Below are 16,951 nucleotides of genomic sequence, written 5' to 3' on the forward strand. Positions count from 1 at the left end.
AGGCAAGAATATCCGAGAGAGAGAGAGAGAGAGAAGTCAGGCCAATGCAGGGACCAGCTGGAGAGGCAATTTAATGGTGTCAGGTAGGAGAGAGACTCCGGCTGAGTCTGGGAAGCTCTGGAGCAACAGAAATGCAAACTTCCCAGATGGGAATGAAAACCTTACACATGCTGAGCGGTGAAAGGACCTTTTGGGAGACTGGACAACTGGCCGCCATAGATGGGTGGCAAGTGACTCCCCCAGCAGGACATGCTCAATGCGCATAGGGAACTCTGCAACGCCAGAGGATCTTGTGACACTCTTAGACACAGGGAAGGAAAAGAACCTGGAAACACTTCTTCGCCCTAAGGGCTAAAGGTCAAAATGGGACACTGTCCCTGTATTCATCAGGAGGTCATGAGCCCAGTGTGGGCCAGGCCAGGGCAGAGACCAGACCAGACTAGACTGATTCAGGTAAGGGGGAAAAAAACAGTTTCCAGGGAATAGAGACGTGCCAGGCTCACCTCAATGCCAAGAAGTTCTGCTTGCATGCAAGGAGCTTGGCCATCGAGTGTGCACAGCCGTCGGTCAATCTGTTGTTGAAAAGACTAAGTTCCGGAAGAGAGGAGACAGGGTGAGAAGACATAGTGGACAGTGAGCACCAAACCAGGGCTGCCCATTCCCTCCAGACAGGAGTTACCTGCACCCTCCAGTCATGAAAACATCCCCCACCCCAGCCGCTCATTCACTCACAGCTGCCCAGGCGGGCAAGCCTGGAGGGAGGCTGGGGGACCAAGGGCCCAGCATCCACAGCCCAGCCTGACTTACGCTAATTTCTGTAGCTGCTCACAGTGAAGAGCATGTTCAATAAGCTTGCAGATGCCTCGGTCTGAGATGTTGTTATCTCGCAAGCTAAAAAAGACAAAATCAATAAATCTGAAAATGGAGCTGATAAGAGAAGAAAATATGTGCAAAACTCCAAAAGAGACTTTCATTCATCCCTAAAGTGCCAGCATCTGTGCTTCTGGGAAAGGATAGAGCACCCTAGCAAAGTGCAGACCCCACCATCTCTGGCCAGGGAGCTGAGGCAGTGCACTATGGTGGGAACAGCCTGAGAAGTGGGGACCCAAAGCCCCTACTAAAGAACACTGGAATTCTTGGGAAGTCACGGATCTAATTTGAAGCACTGTTTGCATTTCTATAAAAGGAAAATGATTATCACAACAGCCTCACAGAAGGGTCCAAGATGGGAAGGAGCTGATACACAGAAAGGTGCAGCCGGAACTAGACAGGCCACCTCTGGGGGTGATTATGGTTACCACCATCAAAGTGAGCAGATGGTAGACCAGATGGATGAGAGTATCAAAAGCTTTGGAAACGTGCACAGGTAGTGGTTAGTGAGGCCTGTTCACCTGTCCTTAACCCCAGTGCCACCACTCCTACAGGCTAGACCCTGCCTAGCAACTGCCCTCTGACACTCCTCTTGGGGCACTGTTCTCAAAAGTCACCTGATCACAAGATCATCCAAAAGTTTCCCTAAAATACAGATTCTTGGGCCCCTACCCTAGAGCTGAGGATTCCATATGTGTGAGCTGGGGCCGAGGTATCTGTATATTTGAACAACTGTGCACATGATTTTTTATCTTCAGGCAAACTTGGGAGGCCCTGACCCAATGGTTAACAGATCAGCCTGTGGTGTGCCTCAGCTGGAAGTTCTGATCCTGATCAGCCACTTACTAGCTATTTGCTGGTCCCTTCATCCATGAAAAGGAACAACAGTATTACCAACCTCACTGGGCTGTGCACATACAGCCCTGTGAGCACCTGGCACATGGTAAAAGTCACCTGTAATCAAGGTCGCTAGCATTCACGGAGCATTTTAAGTGCCTGGCATTGTTCTAAGCCCTTCCAATAGTAACGTTAATCCTCACAACAAGTCCATGCAGTAGATACTATTATCATGTCCATTAGAGAGAATGAAACTAAGGAACAGACAAGCGAAATGACTTTGCCAAGGCTGCACAGCACATAAAGGATTTGAGCCTAGGCAGTCTGGCTGCAAATCCCACTCCTAACCAACCACAACATTATACAGTTTTCCTGAGCAGCATTTGTAAAACTGAAATAGACCAGAACAGAAGAAGAGAGCAAAGTGTAGCAGAGTTAAGGGAAAGTCATTTCAGAGAGCTTCTATTTCTATTTTATATAATGGTGTGCCTACTCTCTCTCTCTGCCTCTCATTGTGGGTCACGGTTAAAAAATTTTTGAAAGCCATCATCACCCTAGGGTCAGAGAGAGCCGGGATCTAAAGAGACCTATATAGGGAAACTTTGTATATAGGGTTTCATAGATGCTGAGGATTTCAGTTGGCATGGAAACACTTCAAGTGGGAGAGATACAGCTTGGTATTGTGGGAGAGACGCCTGTACCCCACCCCCCCTTCCTCTGTCTTCCCTCCCCCTCTGTTTCTCTGTCTCTCTCTGTCTCTCTCTCTCTCTCTCTCTCTCACTCTCTTTCACACAGAGGAAATGCCCACATAGCAACTTCGTGATTGTTTCTTCCTCCGCCATAGTGTTGGTAATTTTAGTGTGTGTAGGGTAAAGAACCAACTTGGTCAAGGACTTTCGTTGCTAGTGGAAAATCAAGCTGGTTGCTGCAGACCAGTAGTTCTCACAGTGTGAGATCACTGCTATCAGAATCATCAGGGACGTTTGTTAAAAAGTGTAGATTTCCTGGACCCACAGCCCAGACCTACTGAATGGGAATTACTAGGGGAAGGCCCAGGAATCTGCATTTCAACAATCGCCTTTACACACTACAGTCTGAGCTCCATGAGCTAGACCCACGCCACCCTCACCTTTCACTGAAAATAGAGACAGACCTACAGCCTCCACCTAGCCGTGCTGCACACCCCAGGGCTCATGGGGACATCAGGAGAGAGGATCTATTCGAGAATTCTAGGGATGGGCTGGTCTATGAGGGTCATCTAGGAGTTCCGGGACCCTTTGAGAACCTGGTAAAAACTATGGGTTCTCTACCCAGGAAAATGCCCTTGCATATTTCTATCAGGAAAATAGCTTCAACAGACCAGTCTTCAGATCCCCCAGTCAAAATATCAAGATGCTTCCCTCCTAGGGAAATAGAGTATTGTGCTGGTCATCTCCCACTTATCTGGCCGGATCCACTCTCCCCCTCCTCTACCGGCCTCTTGGTCTCCCCGTGGACTACATCAGCAGGCAGCCTGCTTTGCCTTCCTGTTGGGCTCAGCCTGTGGAAGGCACGGGGAGGAGGCAAGAGTCGGAGGAGAGAAAGGGCCCAGCCTTCTTCTTCCAGATCCACCCTTCCAGGTTGCCAAAGCCAGGCAGCCTTCTGCATACCTTCCTCCCTGCTAACGAGTACTCCCTCCCCCTGCCCCTTTAGGCCTACCCCTGAACTACTACTAATACCCCCCAATTGTTACCACCCCCCAACTGTTACTAACCCCCCAACTTCACTAACCCCCACCAACTGCCCCTGACCCGTGCCCTGCACCATCCCTCTCTGCTCTTCCTAACTCCTGTCCACATCCTTGTAAACAGTCCCTTTATTAAACTCTCCTCAAAATACCCATTTTCAGTGTGGCCTCTGTTTCTCCCAAGACCCTGACATTATATTCACATTTATAGTTGTATTATATATTAATCGTACATAACATACAAGTTACATACTGGCTATATATAACACATTATATATTATCTATCATTACGTTATAAACTTATGACCAGGGTCTCTGTGTAAGAGTTAACAAAAGTAGCTGCAGTTTCTAGCAGATAACCATGTGTTCGTTCCATGAAGAAAACAGTCTTGCTGCTCTGCCCCAGAGAAGATAGGCCATCCTAACATATTCAAGGAGAGGCTTGTCCCTTGCTTGAGGTCAATGAAGGTCATCTGGGGTAGCCCAAAAGCCCCGAGAGGCTGTGAATATATTTTAACGTTAATCTATAACTTCTGCTTTCCCATACATTCCAAAGAGGGAGCAGGAATCCCCTTTCAAGGCTGGAGAAAAGTTGGGGAGCCTGTGGCATGCTGGTTGTCAGGCCTAGGCACACCACCTGCCCTCGCTTGCCCCAATACATGCAAAGAGGCCCAGGGGTTCAGGAGCATAGACATTCCGAAGGTCAAAACCCCACATCTTCAGCCAGCGGCTGAAAGCAGTAGAAGGAATGCCAAGATCCTGCTTGGACATTGTGCAACCTAAGGAATAAAAGACTAGGTAAAACTCTGCAGCCACTTTCTAACTCCTGGGCCCTGAAATTCCCATCTTGTTGGGATTTTAAAGTCTCTGGTGGGGCACAAGTCACCTCTGATTTAGGGTAGTTCCTAATACAGACACGTATGACACAAAACTTTACATGTGACCTCAGGTTTTCATGAAGCCTCTGAGGCACATCCACAGATGGATTACTTGTAGGGAGCAGAAAACTTGCAACAGAAAGATGTGATCTGTGAAACCCAGCTCTGCCATTTCTTGTTTTAATCTGGACAAGTTACTTCACTTGTCTAAGCCTCAAATCAAGGACATTGGGGATAATAATGTCCCTGTCTATAGCTCGGGGGGGGGGGGGGGGGTTGTAGAGATTAGATGAGCTAATTCTGGGAAGTGTTGCACAGTGGCTGGCACACAGGATATTCGATAAAGTATGGCTATGGTTATCATATATGGAAACTAAGGCCCGGAATGGGGAAGGGATCTGGCCAAGATTGCACAGAAAGGTCAGAGCTAGGGCTGGGCCCGGACTTCCAGATCTCAGCTCGGTGCTTCCACACCCAACCTAGATGGTGGCATATCCCCCCTGCCTGACCAGCAATGCCCAGCAACACTCACTAAAGAGCCTTGCAGATGCTGAGGCAAGGCAGCAGCTGCTCCACGCCAATGTCACCTACAGAGTTGTAGTCCAGCTGCAGGGCCACAGGCTGCCGGAGGTGCCTCAGCACGAAGGCCAGGGCAGCACACTCAGCGGGGCCCACACTGCAAAATGTCAACTTGAGGTGCCCAACATTCAGCCCATGTGCAGCCTCCCTTGCCAGCCGCTCCTCCTGCATCTCGTACAGGCTCCGGATGAGCCAGATGAACCCGGGCATGGCGTGCATGCTCTTGGCCTCACCTGGCAAGGCTGGCGGGATGGAGTGGAAGTGCTTGCGCAGGCTGCGGGCCAGACACCAGCGGGCCCAGGCCCGGCGCCGGAGCAGGACCTTCTCTGACACCTGGCACTCGGCCAGCAGGGCCTGGTGCTCCCGTGACAATAGCCCCACCAGGAAGGCCGCAGTGATCTGAAGGTTATGTAGCTCAGCCTTCTGCAACAAAGCTGATACACTGTCCTCCTTGTATCTCAAGCCTGGGATGCATAGCATGGGCAACAACCTGGCCAGTGGTGAACGGCCCAGCCTGTGACAATTGAACAGGTGTCTGAGCGAGGCTGATGGCAGGTCTGCACTGAGCACCAGAAAGAACGCAGCAAAGAAGCACTGGAAAGTGATATGCAGGAATTCCAGGGGGGCCGAATTCCCTGGCACGACATTTTTGGCATGTACCAAGAAGCCGAGAGAAACGTCTTCAGGGTCAACCTGTGCTGCCTGGAGCTGCTGGGCTGAGAACACATAGCAACACGTGCCCAGGCCCCAGAGGGCCAGCTGGCCAAGGTGCAGAAGGGTGGGGAGACTGCCTCGAAGGAGGCCAGGTCCCAGGCTGTGGGAGGCTGAGTCTGGGGTGGAGGCATGCAGCAGAAAATGCTGCAGGATCAGCAGGTACATATCCGTGGTGGTCTTTGGGGATGCCCCATCCTGCAGCAACAGTTCCTGGTAGCATTTGGACACCATCCATGAGAAGACAGGAAGGTGGCACAGACCATGCAGAGCTGAGGTCCCTTGGAGCAGGCGGATGAGGCGGTCTGCCACCCCAGGCTCACGATGGCACTTCCTCAGATACAGCTGGATGCCCTCTTCAGAGAAGCCCTTGAGGTTAAACTCTGTGCGGATGTACTTCCTGAGGAACGCCGACACTGCATCTGGACGGCTGGTCAATACCTTGCGGGCATTCTTCAGCAGGTTGCCCTGCAGAAGATTGAAGAACAGATTCTGGACAGATGTGGGGTCAGTTGGCGAGCAGTGACGCTCACGATCTGTGAACCTGAACCTGAACTCGTCAAAGCCGTCAAAGGTTAACAGAATGCGTTCAGGGTGGTCAAGGAGGAACTGGAAGATATCCTGTTGGCCAATGTCAGGCCAACAGCAGTACTCAAAGAGCAGCGTCCGGACAGACAGTGGTTTGGCCACACACTGCAGCTGCCTGCAGCTGAATGGGAAGACGAAGAGAAATTCCTGGAAGTCCTGCCCCGTGGCCCACAGCAAGTGCAGCCGCTGCAGGAGCGTGCTTTTGCCGCTGCCTGCCTCGCCCACCACCAGCATGGTGTCTGCATCTTCATTGAGGTGGCCATGTGTGCTGAAGAGCTCCCCCAGGGCCAGGGTGGCAGGGCTCTTCTGCGGGGACCCAGCCATGCCCGCCTCTGTCTGGACTTCCAGGATATTCTCCGTGTATATGTCCTCTAGGCAAAGATTCTCTGCCCCGTCATAGGTACTGAGGAAGCGAGACTGAGCAGATACTGTGGTCCTCAGCTTGGACATGTACTTCTTACATGCGGCATCTGGAAGACAGGAGAGGCAAATGAGGGTGGGACATGGTGAACTTGGGACCTGACCAGAAAGCAGGCTGCATGGGGGAGTACAATGTTATTGATGGGAGAGTGCACCCCGTCCTGGCTCCTCCACTCACGAGCTGTGGACTTTGAGGGCAGTCACAGAAACTTCCTAAGACTCAGTTTCCTCCCCTGTAAAGTGGGAGAAACGGTGGTCACTACTTTATAGTTTTTACGTGGATCAACTAAGACAATGCATGTCAGGTGTTTAGTACAGTTTTCAACACAAAGTAAGTGCTCAAAAGACATTAGCTACCCCCCATTATGGTGACTGACATCAGGAAGAGATGTAGAAGATTAGAAGGGGCTAGGGTCAGAAGACTTGCGCTCTGATGCCTGTCCTGCCATATTGGCTGGGTGGCCTTAGACAAGTCTCGTCACCCCTCAGCCTCAGCTGCCTCTTTCCAGAGGGAAATAGAAGGTGTAAGGGCTCAGGAGCCCAGTTTCTGAAGTCAGACACACCTGTGTTTGAAAACTTCTCCACCATTAACTCGGACAAGTCACTTGACCTTCTGGGCTTCAGTTTTCTTATTTATGTAAGTGGGGACAACCCACACCTTGAAGGATTCTTTCAGAAGGCAATTAGATAAATTAGAGTTTAGACGATTTATCATTATTATTAATGGGTATGGTAGACACAATAATAGTCCCCCAAAGATGTCCACGTCCTGATCCCTAGAACCTGTGAACATGTGACCTCACATGGCAGAAGGGACTCAGCAGATGTGATGAAGTTAGAGACCTTGAGATGGGGAGATGAGCCTGCATTACCTGGTGGGCCTAGCACTGGAAGGTCACCAGGATGCCTGGGCCAATCCTGCCTCCATCTCCCCCTCCTCCTCACGCACCCCCTGAAGGAAGAGTTTCCATGCACGGGTGTGTCCAGACGGCTGCCACTCTTCCTTCATCATTCTGATACCAACGTGAGCAAACCGCTTCTTGCATCAGAGTTTAGTTCTCCTTTCATGAAATGGGGAAGTGCTGGTCCAGAGTCCCAGGCTGGCAGGACATCAGCACAGTTCACCCCATCACAGCCTCATGTCCTCAACCAAGTACTGCCCATTTGTTCTCAACCCAAAGGCTAATGAGTCATTTCCATGGAGCTCTTAGTTCACTGCAGAGTATCTGTAGAGTCATAAGGGGTGGCCTGTGTTTGTGCCCTATGTATGCATCTCCTCTTTTGTTCCCAGAGCTGATGATTGCTGTCACTCTTTCTGACCTCTGGATATACCAAGAGCACTGACCAGAGACCACAGCATAGCCATCTTCCTCTCCAATACCCTGATTTCCAATAATGGTTTTCTAGTCATCACCAATGATATTGAAATTCTCAAAAATAAAAAAAAAGTATCTCTCATTTTAAAAAGAAATACGAGGGTACTTCAGAAAGTTCACAGAAAGTTTCATGTTATACTTTAGTTTTATTTTTCCCTGACCTTTTCAAAGTATCCTCATAAACATGTCAATTGTCACCTGTAGAAGCATGAGGAATCTTACACCATGTCACTGTGTTACAAAGCCTGAATAGCCAGCTATACCTGATGATGTCAACAACAAGCATGAACCCAGGGCCAAGTCGGGCACCCTGCTTGGGCTGTGCATCCCCTGTCATGCACCAATATCTATATCCTGTTCTTAGATGGGATGGTACACATCCACATGCCCAGCACAGGCTTCCAGACACCTCTCCCACAGGCACACTCACTGCACAGAGGGCAGAGCCCAGGATGATAAACCCATCTGCCAGCACCATGCACAGCTTGGGGGCTTTTACTGCCAAGGAACTTTCCTGATGGTGATGTGGGAGCAAGACTCAGAGAGTTCTAGGTTTGCATCCTCTCTTTACAACTGATGATTTCTTCTCCCAAGAAAAGAGAAAATGTAGGTGGGGACAGTTTACAACAGACCCATCTTCCCCTACTGAATCACTTAACCTCCCTGCTCAGTTTCCACATCTGTAATGTAGAGAAAACACCTACTTCTCCAGATTGTTGCAAAGAGCAGGTATTGTCCATAAAGCACCTGGCAGGATGCCTAGAATGTTCAAGCTGTGCTGTCCAAGCCTCTACCATTCCAGGGTTTGGTTGGTGACCATGGGCACTGAGGGATACCACATTACCTAAATCCAATTGGTTCTTGAGTTTCTGATCATCAGTAGCTAAATTTCAGAGATCAAGAGATACCAGCCCTATCTCGAAAAGCATATCCACATTTTTTTGGTACAGATAATGAGAGTGTGGATAGCAAGGAACACCTATAGTTAGCCCTCAATAAATAAATTCTTGCTCCAATTATCATTATGCAGTGTGGGAAGCAATAAAAACTAATAGCTAATATTACACACTTTCATCCCTCTAATCTTCCTAATAGCCCAATGAGGCAGTGTTAGCCTTAAAATGAGGAAACTGAGTCTTAGGGAGGCTTATTCAGCCAGTTCGTGGGATGTTAACTGACGTGTGTTTGCTCTTAACCATGAATCTGCACTGACTTCCTTTCCCTTTCTGACTGAGAACATACACGTACCTTCAAAAGGCAGGGCTAACGTGACTGGTAATTCCTGGACATGTTGTAGAAGGAAGGCAGCCAATCCATTCGACTTCACTGTGGCAAGATCAAGCAGCCTTCTTGCCTATGGGAAAAGCAAAAGTCATTATTTTTCCAGAAAGGCTGGCAGAGCAGTGTGGCAAGGCTTCTACACAGCAGTACAATTTCATAGGCATCACTCTTCCACCACAATCAAAGGCCAGAAAAACAAACAAACAACCATATGAGTTTAAAGAAGTTAATACAGTATTGGATGGGGAATTGAACACACACATTCAATCTGGCTCCCTCTAAAAGAGGTAATAACTAAAAAAATAAACAAAATAAAAAAGATATAAGCCTACAAAAACAGGGAAAATGATTCTGGAAGTTGTAAATCATTTGGAAGAGAAGTGATTTAATCAAGCCTCATGGCTTGAATGCTTGAATACAACCTGTGATCATGACTTCCAGATTTTCATCTCTAGCCTGAACTGTCCCCTTGAACCTTGGACTTCCACATCCAACTGCCCATTTTCCATCTCCACTTAAATGCTTCAGAAACACCTCCAGTATCACATGTTCAGAACTAAACTCCTCATCTACTTACACACATGCCAAACCTATAGCTTCCTTCATCTCAGAGAATGTCAATTCCATACTTCCAGTTGTTCAGCCCCAAAGTTTTGGAGTCAACCTTGAAGCCTCTCTGCAATCCATCAGCAAATCCTGTTGGCTCCACCTTCAAAGTATATCCAGAACAGCACTATCCAGTAGAAATATAATGCAAGATACAATTGCAAGCTACCTGTGTAATTTCAAATCTTCCAACAGCCACATTGTAAAAAGTAAAAAGAAATAGATGAAATAAATTTTAATCATACATTCTATTTAACTCCCAAGATATCCAAATTATTACCATTTCAACAGGCAATCAATATAAAAAATCAGCGAGATATGTTCCATCCTTTCTTTTGTATTAAGTCTTCAAAATCTGATGTGCATTGTGCACTTACAGGATCTCCATGGGAACTCGCATGTTTCAAGGGCTCAATAGCCACAAGTGGCCAGTGTATACACATTGGACACATAGCCACACTGGTCTCCCTTCTTCTGTTTCTGTTCCCACAGTCTATTTTCGAAACCACAGCCAAAGTATAATCCTTTATAAATAAAAGTCAGATCATACCACTCCTGTTTACAAATGTCCCAACGGCTTCCCCATTTCTCAGAGTCAAAGCCCGAGTCCAATAGTCAGCCTCAAGGACCTCCTCTGACCTCACCTGTTCTCCTTCCCCTCACTCACTCCACTTAGCTCACTGGCCTCCTGATTCCTAAGAATACTAGGCATGCTCCTACCTCTGAGCCTTTGCCCCAGCTGTCCCCTCTGTCCGAATGTCCTTCTCCCAGCTATTCACATGGCTAATTCCCTTACCTCCTTCAAGTCTTTGCTCAAATTTCACCTTCTCATTGAGAACTCTCTGGCTATTCTATTTAAAATTGAAGTCACTTTTTCTCCACCCCGCCCCAAGACTTCAACTCCCAAACCCACTTTACTTACTTTCTACAGCCCTTATTACCTTCTAACATACTCTGTAATTTGCTTCCTTTTGCTTATTGTCTATCTCTCCCCACTGGACTGTGAGCAGCTCCGGGATAAGGATTTATGTCTGTTTTGTTCACTGAGGTATCCCCAACACCTGGAAGACTGCCTGGCTTAGACAAGGGGCTCAAGGACTTGCTGAATGAATTAATGGTAATGAACTTAGAAGACTCCTGAAAGCCAAAAATGGAGGAATTGAAAACCACACAATGTGTATCCTAGAATCTGGAAAAAGCTCTGAACTATCAGCATCAGGTACCTTTCGAACTGAAGGAAATGACTAAAACAAGAAGAACCAAGTCAAAGTGGTTTATGAAACAGATCTCCGGTTTCCCTTACCCACTTCTATACTAATAACTATAGAATACTAATAACTATTCCTGCCCACCATGGCAAACTCTGAAGATTTATATTCTGGAAAGGGCAAAAGAGAGGGTCCTTGGACTACGAGATACTGGGCACAATTACAGAAGTGGTTGTCATATCTCAGAAGGTTTAAATGACCTAAGGCAAAATGAATGCTGAGTGCTGAGAATTTTCCTTACCACCTAGCCCTCTTAACCACTGGGCTCCCAGACTTCCAGCAGTCAGGCTTTACCCCCAGGTATAAGGTTTGTGGTCTACCCAGGGAACTTGATTAACCCAGGAGGAAAGACCTAAAGATATAAACACCGCCATTTCTCCAAATGTCTACAGTGAAATTCATGGTGGACAAGTTTCACCTGCATGCTCAGTAAGTTCTAAAGTCCTCTATTTCAATCATTAGAAAGACAACCTCGGATTATCATATACCAAATAAAGGCATCTAATGTGGAAGATAGAAGCCAAACAAGTGGGAGAAATGGAAAGTAACTTGTAGGATAGAAAGTTTAGGCAGGATAAAAAACAAACAAACAAGGGCCGGCCCGGTGGCGCACTGCTATAGTGCACCGCTTGGGAAGTGCGGTGGCGCTCCCGCCGAGGGTTCGGATCCCACATACAGACCGGTTCCTGCTCACTGGCTGAGCGAGGCGCGGGAGCAGCACCAAGGGTTGTGATCCCGTTGCCGGTCCGGTACGGGGGCGACACTGAGGGTTGCGATCCATTGCCAGACACGGAAAAAGACAAAAAGACAAAAAAAAAAAAAAAATGCCGGACACGGAAAAAGACAAAAAAAAAAAAAAAAAAAAAAACCCAACTATCGTTACAATCCCTAAGTAAAAGAAGATATTGCATTCATAAAACAAGAGCAAGATGCTATAATAAAGGAACAGCTCTTGCAAATTAAAAGTATGATAGCAAAAATGAAAAATTCAGAAGTTTAAAGATAACGTTGAGAATATCATACAAAAAGTAGAACAAAACACACAGAGATGGAAAATAGAAGAATTAAAGGATCAGTCAATGAATTCTAACATTCAAGTAATAATAGTTCCATAAAGAGAGGCAAGAGAAAATAGAGAGGAAATCATCAATAAAAAATCAAGAAAGTTTTCCAGAACATAAAGATATGAGTTTCCAGAAACAAAATGCCTCTTGGGTGGTAAGCACAATAGAAGAATACCAAGGCACATAACTGCAAAATTTCAGAATGTTGGGGAGTAAAAGAAAATTTTACAAGCTTCCAGAAAGAGTTATAAAATGGTTTTGGAATTCCTAGCAGCAGCACTGAGAAGATAATGAAATGATGCTGTCAAAATTCTGAAGGAAAATTTTGGCCAATCCAGAATTTTGTACCTAGCTAAACTACCAGTCAAGTGTGAGAGAACTTTTAGATATGTAAGAGCTCAGAAATTTTAACACCCATACATTCATTCTAAAGAATTGACTGGAGGATATGATCCATCAAAATGGAGTAAACCAGGAGAGATGAAAACATAGTATTCATGATACAGGAGACCCAACACAGGAGGACTATGAAGGGAAATCTCAGGATAACGGCTGAGTACTACAAGTAGAGGGCCACCCGCTCAGACAGAATGGAACAGTGACTCAAGACTGAGACATGTTGAGGGCAGTTATCTCCTAGATGTCCTGGCATGCCTGGCCCTAATCCTTATCTATTTGGCTGGTCTTCACCGTGGAATAATTATCATTCCTTCTCGTAGTTCCTGCTACCTGAGTCTGCTGAGGACATTCATTTCACCCCACAGAAGGGTTTTGCTTTGACCTATTTCTTGGAGCTAGAATAGCCTTTGACAAGCTTACAACTGAACATATAGAACAACCCACTTCCTCTGACAATATTCCTGCTAGACACCCAGTTTCTGACTCACACTGGTCCCACGAGGTCCTCCAGTGTAATGAGCCCTATGTTTCCCCAGACTCATTCATGACCTTGCCCCCCAACGTCCCAGAAGGGGCCCTTATAAACTCCCATGGAAGGTGAAGCCAGACTATGTCCCTGAGACCCTGGTCCGCTGCCCTGACCTGGGAGCCTTCCTCTAAGAAAGGTCAATATTATCCTTTCCTTACACAGCTATGCTTGGCTTGCTACTCAGTTTTTCAAAATAAAACAATATATTGTTTGGAGATTTATTTTAAAAGATGCTAAAACTATAATGAAAAGCAAAGGAATGGTTAACACAAAAGTCAGGCTAGTGGTTACATTTAGTAGTTGCAATTGAAGAAGGGCCCAGGTACTGGTAGCATTCTATTTCTTAACCTGGTGATGGGAACATGTTTATACCACACATAAAAAATTTATATACTCTTCTGTAGGCATGCTGCATTTTTCAATTAAAAAACATTTAAATTAATATTATGATAGGAGCCAAGCAATTCACAGTTCAGTCTGATATCTCAGCCCTATCATCTTTAGCAGCTGCATGAGTCAGACAGACAGCCGGTATTACAGCTGGTGTTACCAGCCTTGTTTCTCAACAACTGTTATGCCCAATTGAGCAAGTTTACCACATCATGCCCCTACATTTTATGACAAGGAGAGAAGAGCACAAGCCTGGAAGAAAAACAGGCCTGAATTCAAATTCTAGCTCAGCCACTTCCGAGAGGGGTGATTTGGGCAGTTTCTTCATAGTTAGGAAATAATACAGAAAAGGGGCTGAGTATAGTGCCTGGCAAACAGGCACTCGCTCAGGAAATAGGAGCAATGGATATTTTAGAGATTTAATTCTTTAACCTGAATTTCGTTTCATTCTGCAGCATTTTTCAGTACCCAACCTGTAATAAATGACAACCACTTCTTTGTAGAAAATTAAAAGATCAATTGGAGGGACATGTTAATTGGATATACCACAAGTGCCCCCCAACACTGAATCAGAAATTCAGCCACTGAAGTCTACCAAATCAGAGAATCATAAAATTCAGAGCTCAAGGAAGATTCAGAGAGGGCTGGATTCTGAAAACTCAAACCTCAGGCAGTGCAGTCCCTTTGTAATCTCCTACAATCCTCAGCACTGAATCAGAAATTCAGCCACTGAAGTCTACCAAATCAGAGAATCATAAAATTCAGAGCTCAAGGAAGATTCAGAGAGGGTTGGATTCTGAAAACTCAAACCTCAGGCAGTGCAGTCCCTTTGTAATCTCCTACAATCCTCAGATCTGCTGTCCACCATCCCTTCCACCCACTCAGCTCAGTCCCAGCCCTCGATGTGTGCTTTTGCTGTCTACTTAGCCCTTTCTTAACATGGATTCTTAGATCATTAAAATTCAGCTTATCTTTTTTCCTAGTCTAAGCATTTAAAGTTATAAATTTCCCTCTATGCTCTGCTTTAGCTGCATCCCATAGATCTTGATAAATAATATTCTCATTATTGTTTGGTTCTAAATGTTTTCTGATTTCCATTATGATTTCTTCTTTGATCCATTAGTTATCCCACTTTCTCTTATTCCCCAATCCAAACACTTCCTCTATTCATGCCCTGTCTCCTCTGGGCCCTAGGGATCTAGGCTACCTTCTCCAAAACCCTCAGAGCATCCAGACCAGACCACACTGCTGAATGCTTGATCCAAGATGACAAAACACAATCTTGTAACTTCTCGGGTGGGTTGATTTGATCTCCTCAACAGATCATAAGAGACACCAAAGTAGTTATAATAACTAATATGTCTTCTATAAACCCCTTGGAGCCAGGCTCAAGGAGGTGGTGCTCAGGGTATAATTGGAGGTTTCATGTGCACTTATTAGAAGGGACTACACCATGCCTGCTCTGTAAATACTTTGCTACCTTGAGCCATCTTTAGATCAGCCTTGAAGACAAATTAGTTTATTTCATCAATCTCAACCTAGGCTTACCTACACTCACTTGGACACCAAATTTATTTTTAAAAAATAGACAAAAATAAAAACTAGAAATTCCCCCAAACTAGCCCATCCTAACACTGCAATACAATTCTGGTTTATTCATTCATTTAATAATTAATTTATTTCATCAACAAGTATTTATCAAGTATCTACTATATGCAAAACACTCTGAACACAACAGATTTTAAGACAGAGCCTGGCACGTAGTGAACATCTAATAGATTCTGCTGAATAAATTAATGAATAAATTAATGATGAATGAATGAGTGAAGGCCGTAGGTCCGGCACTGATTAGTTACTGTGGACCAAACCACTTTCCTGGGCCTCAATTTCCTGATCTATAAAGTGGGATGTTAATAACTATTCCATCTGCCTCAACTGGAGGCCTGAGGATCACTGTTGGGAAGAAAATAAAACAAAGAGTTTCAAAAATGCCCAGTAGACACTTTTCTGTCCTTGTGTTCTCTGTTGAATCATTGCATTTTCAGGGGCAGTTATATCACAACTCTGAACATCTGTGATGTAATGCAATTTCATATAAGAAAGCCTAGGTGGACATTTAAACTATATTAGTATGTAGTATTAGTATATTAGTATGTAGCTAAATTAATTATTAAATACAGATTTAATATAATGAAGTGTTATGATCTATTGAGCTGTTCATTTAAAACAGACAGCAATAAAAATTATAAATGTGTATAAATACAGAATATCACTCATAACAGAAATAACAGCAGCCAATGATAACATTAATGGGTACTTAATATGTGCCAGACACCATTCTAAGCATTACACAAATTGATTCACTGAATTTTCCCAAGAACCTTGTAGGATATGTACTATACAACTATTATCAATGTTTTATAGATGTAGAAACTGAGACAGGAGGGACTAAGGATGGAAAGTTCCATAGAGAAGCCTGAAGTCACACGGAGCTGACCTTGAATCTGCCTCATTCCGGCTCCGGAATCCAAGTCTTGGCCACTACACAACACTTCCCCTGAGCAGAAGTGGTATATTGCCAATAATGAAGTACAATCTTTACCTGCTTGACTACCTTTATAGGGAAAATCCCACAGACCAAGTTACCCCATACGGCTGACTTCACAAGGACAAATCAGTCGTGGTGACTAAGCACCCTTTTCTTGTGAATTCTGTTGACCCAGCACGAGTGCCTTACCCTCTGGGATGACGTGAAGATCGGCAGCCTGATTTCATCACTTTCATACTGGTTGAGAAAGCCCCGCTCCTGCGCCAGGTCCAGCACGCCCTCCACGTGGCTGTAGAGTCTCCTGACAATGGCTGGCCGGTGACTCTGCAGGTCCTGGGCTGGGTGGGGTGAGTGCGGGTCCCAGTGGCCATGCAGCTCGGGGGACTGGCTGTCAGCCTGGGCCTCCTGGACAGCTGCAATGAGCTTCTGACAGCCCCAAGCACCCTTCTTCCAGACAGTGTCCAGGAGGCGCCTAGCCAAGTGGGAGAGAGGCTGGCCCAGGAGGCTGAGGCCTTCATAGTCCTCCCAGGAGAGGACTTCCCAGGACAGCAACCAGTCCAGGATGCTCTCAAAGCCCTCCAGGGACCCCGAGACCAGCAGCCCCACCAGCTGGCTCCTCTGTGCCTGAAAAGCCTCCTGGGAGCACATTTCACAACCTGGGGAGGAGAGCAAGGTCAGTACAGGACTTCTCCAGAAGCCAAGCAGGTCAGCCCCTCCCCAGGTCCAAGTCAGCCACCGTTCTGCCCTCAGACATTATCCAACCCAAGCTCTGCATTGTACAGATGTGCAAACTGAGGCCCGGAGAAAGCAGGAAACCAGCTCACGGCCCCACAGAGAGTTTGAAGCAGCCAAGAATTAAATCATCCTACCCCTTCCTGTCC

The 16,951-nt window shown here is 46.1% G+C and overlaps 1 protein-coding gene across 1 annotated transcript in view; it reads right to left on the reverse strand.

Annotated features, from left to right (window-relative positions):
* LOC103608208 (nucleotide-binding oligomerization domain-containing protein 2) overlaps nt 1-16,727 on the reverse strand; it is a 28,448-nt gene extending 11,721 nt beyond the window's left edge. Inside the window, exons 1-5 of the mRNA XM_008592655.1 lie at nt 16,260-16,727; nt 9,234-9,339; nt 4,844-6,659; nt 808-891; nt 504-587 (exon numbers count right to left, since the gene is read on the reverse strand). Of these exons, the coding sequence (XP_008590877.1) occupies nt 504-587; nt 808-891; nt 4,844-6,659; nt 9,234-9,339; nt 16,260-16,718 (2,549 nt within the window). The 5' untranslated portion in view covers nt 16,719-16,727. The remainder of the gene's footprint in view (nt 1-503; nt 588-807; nt 892-4,843; nt 6,660-9,233; nt 9,340-16,259) is intronic.
* Nucleotides 16,728-16,951: the final 224 nt, after the last annotated feature.

The sequence above is a fragment of the Galeopterus variegatus genome, unplaced genomic scaffold (assembly GCF_000696425.1).
Source record: "Galeopterus variegatus unplaced genomic scaffold, G_variegatus-3.0.2 Scaffold8152, whole genome shotgun sequence".
Classification (NCBI taxonomy): Eukaryota; Metazoa; Chordata; class Mammalia; order Dermoptera; family Cynocephalidae; genus Galeopterus; species Galeopterus variegatus.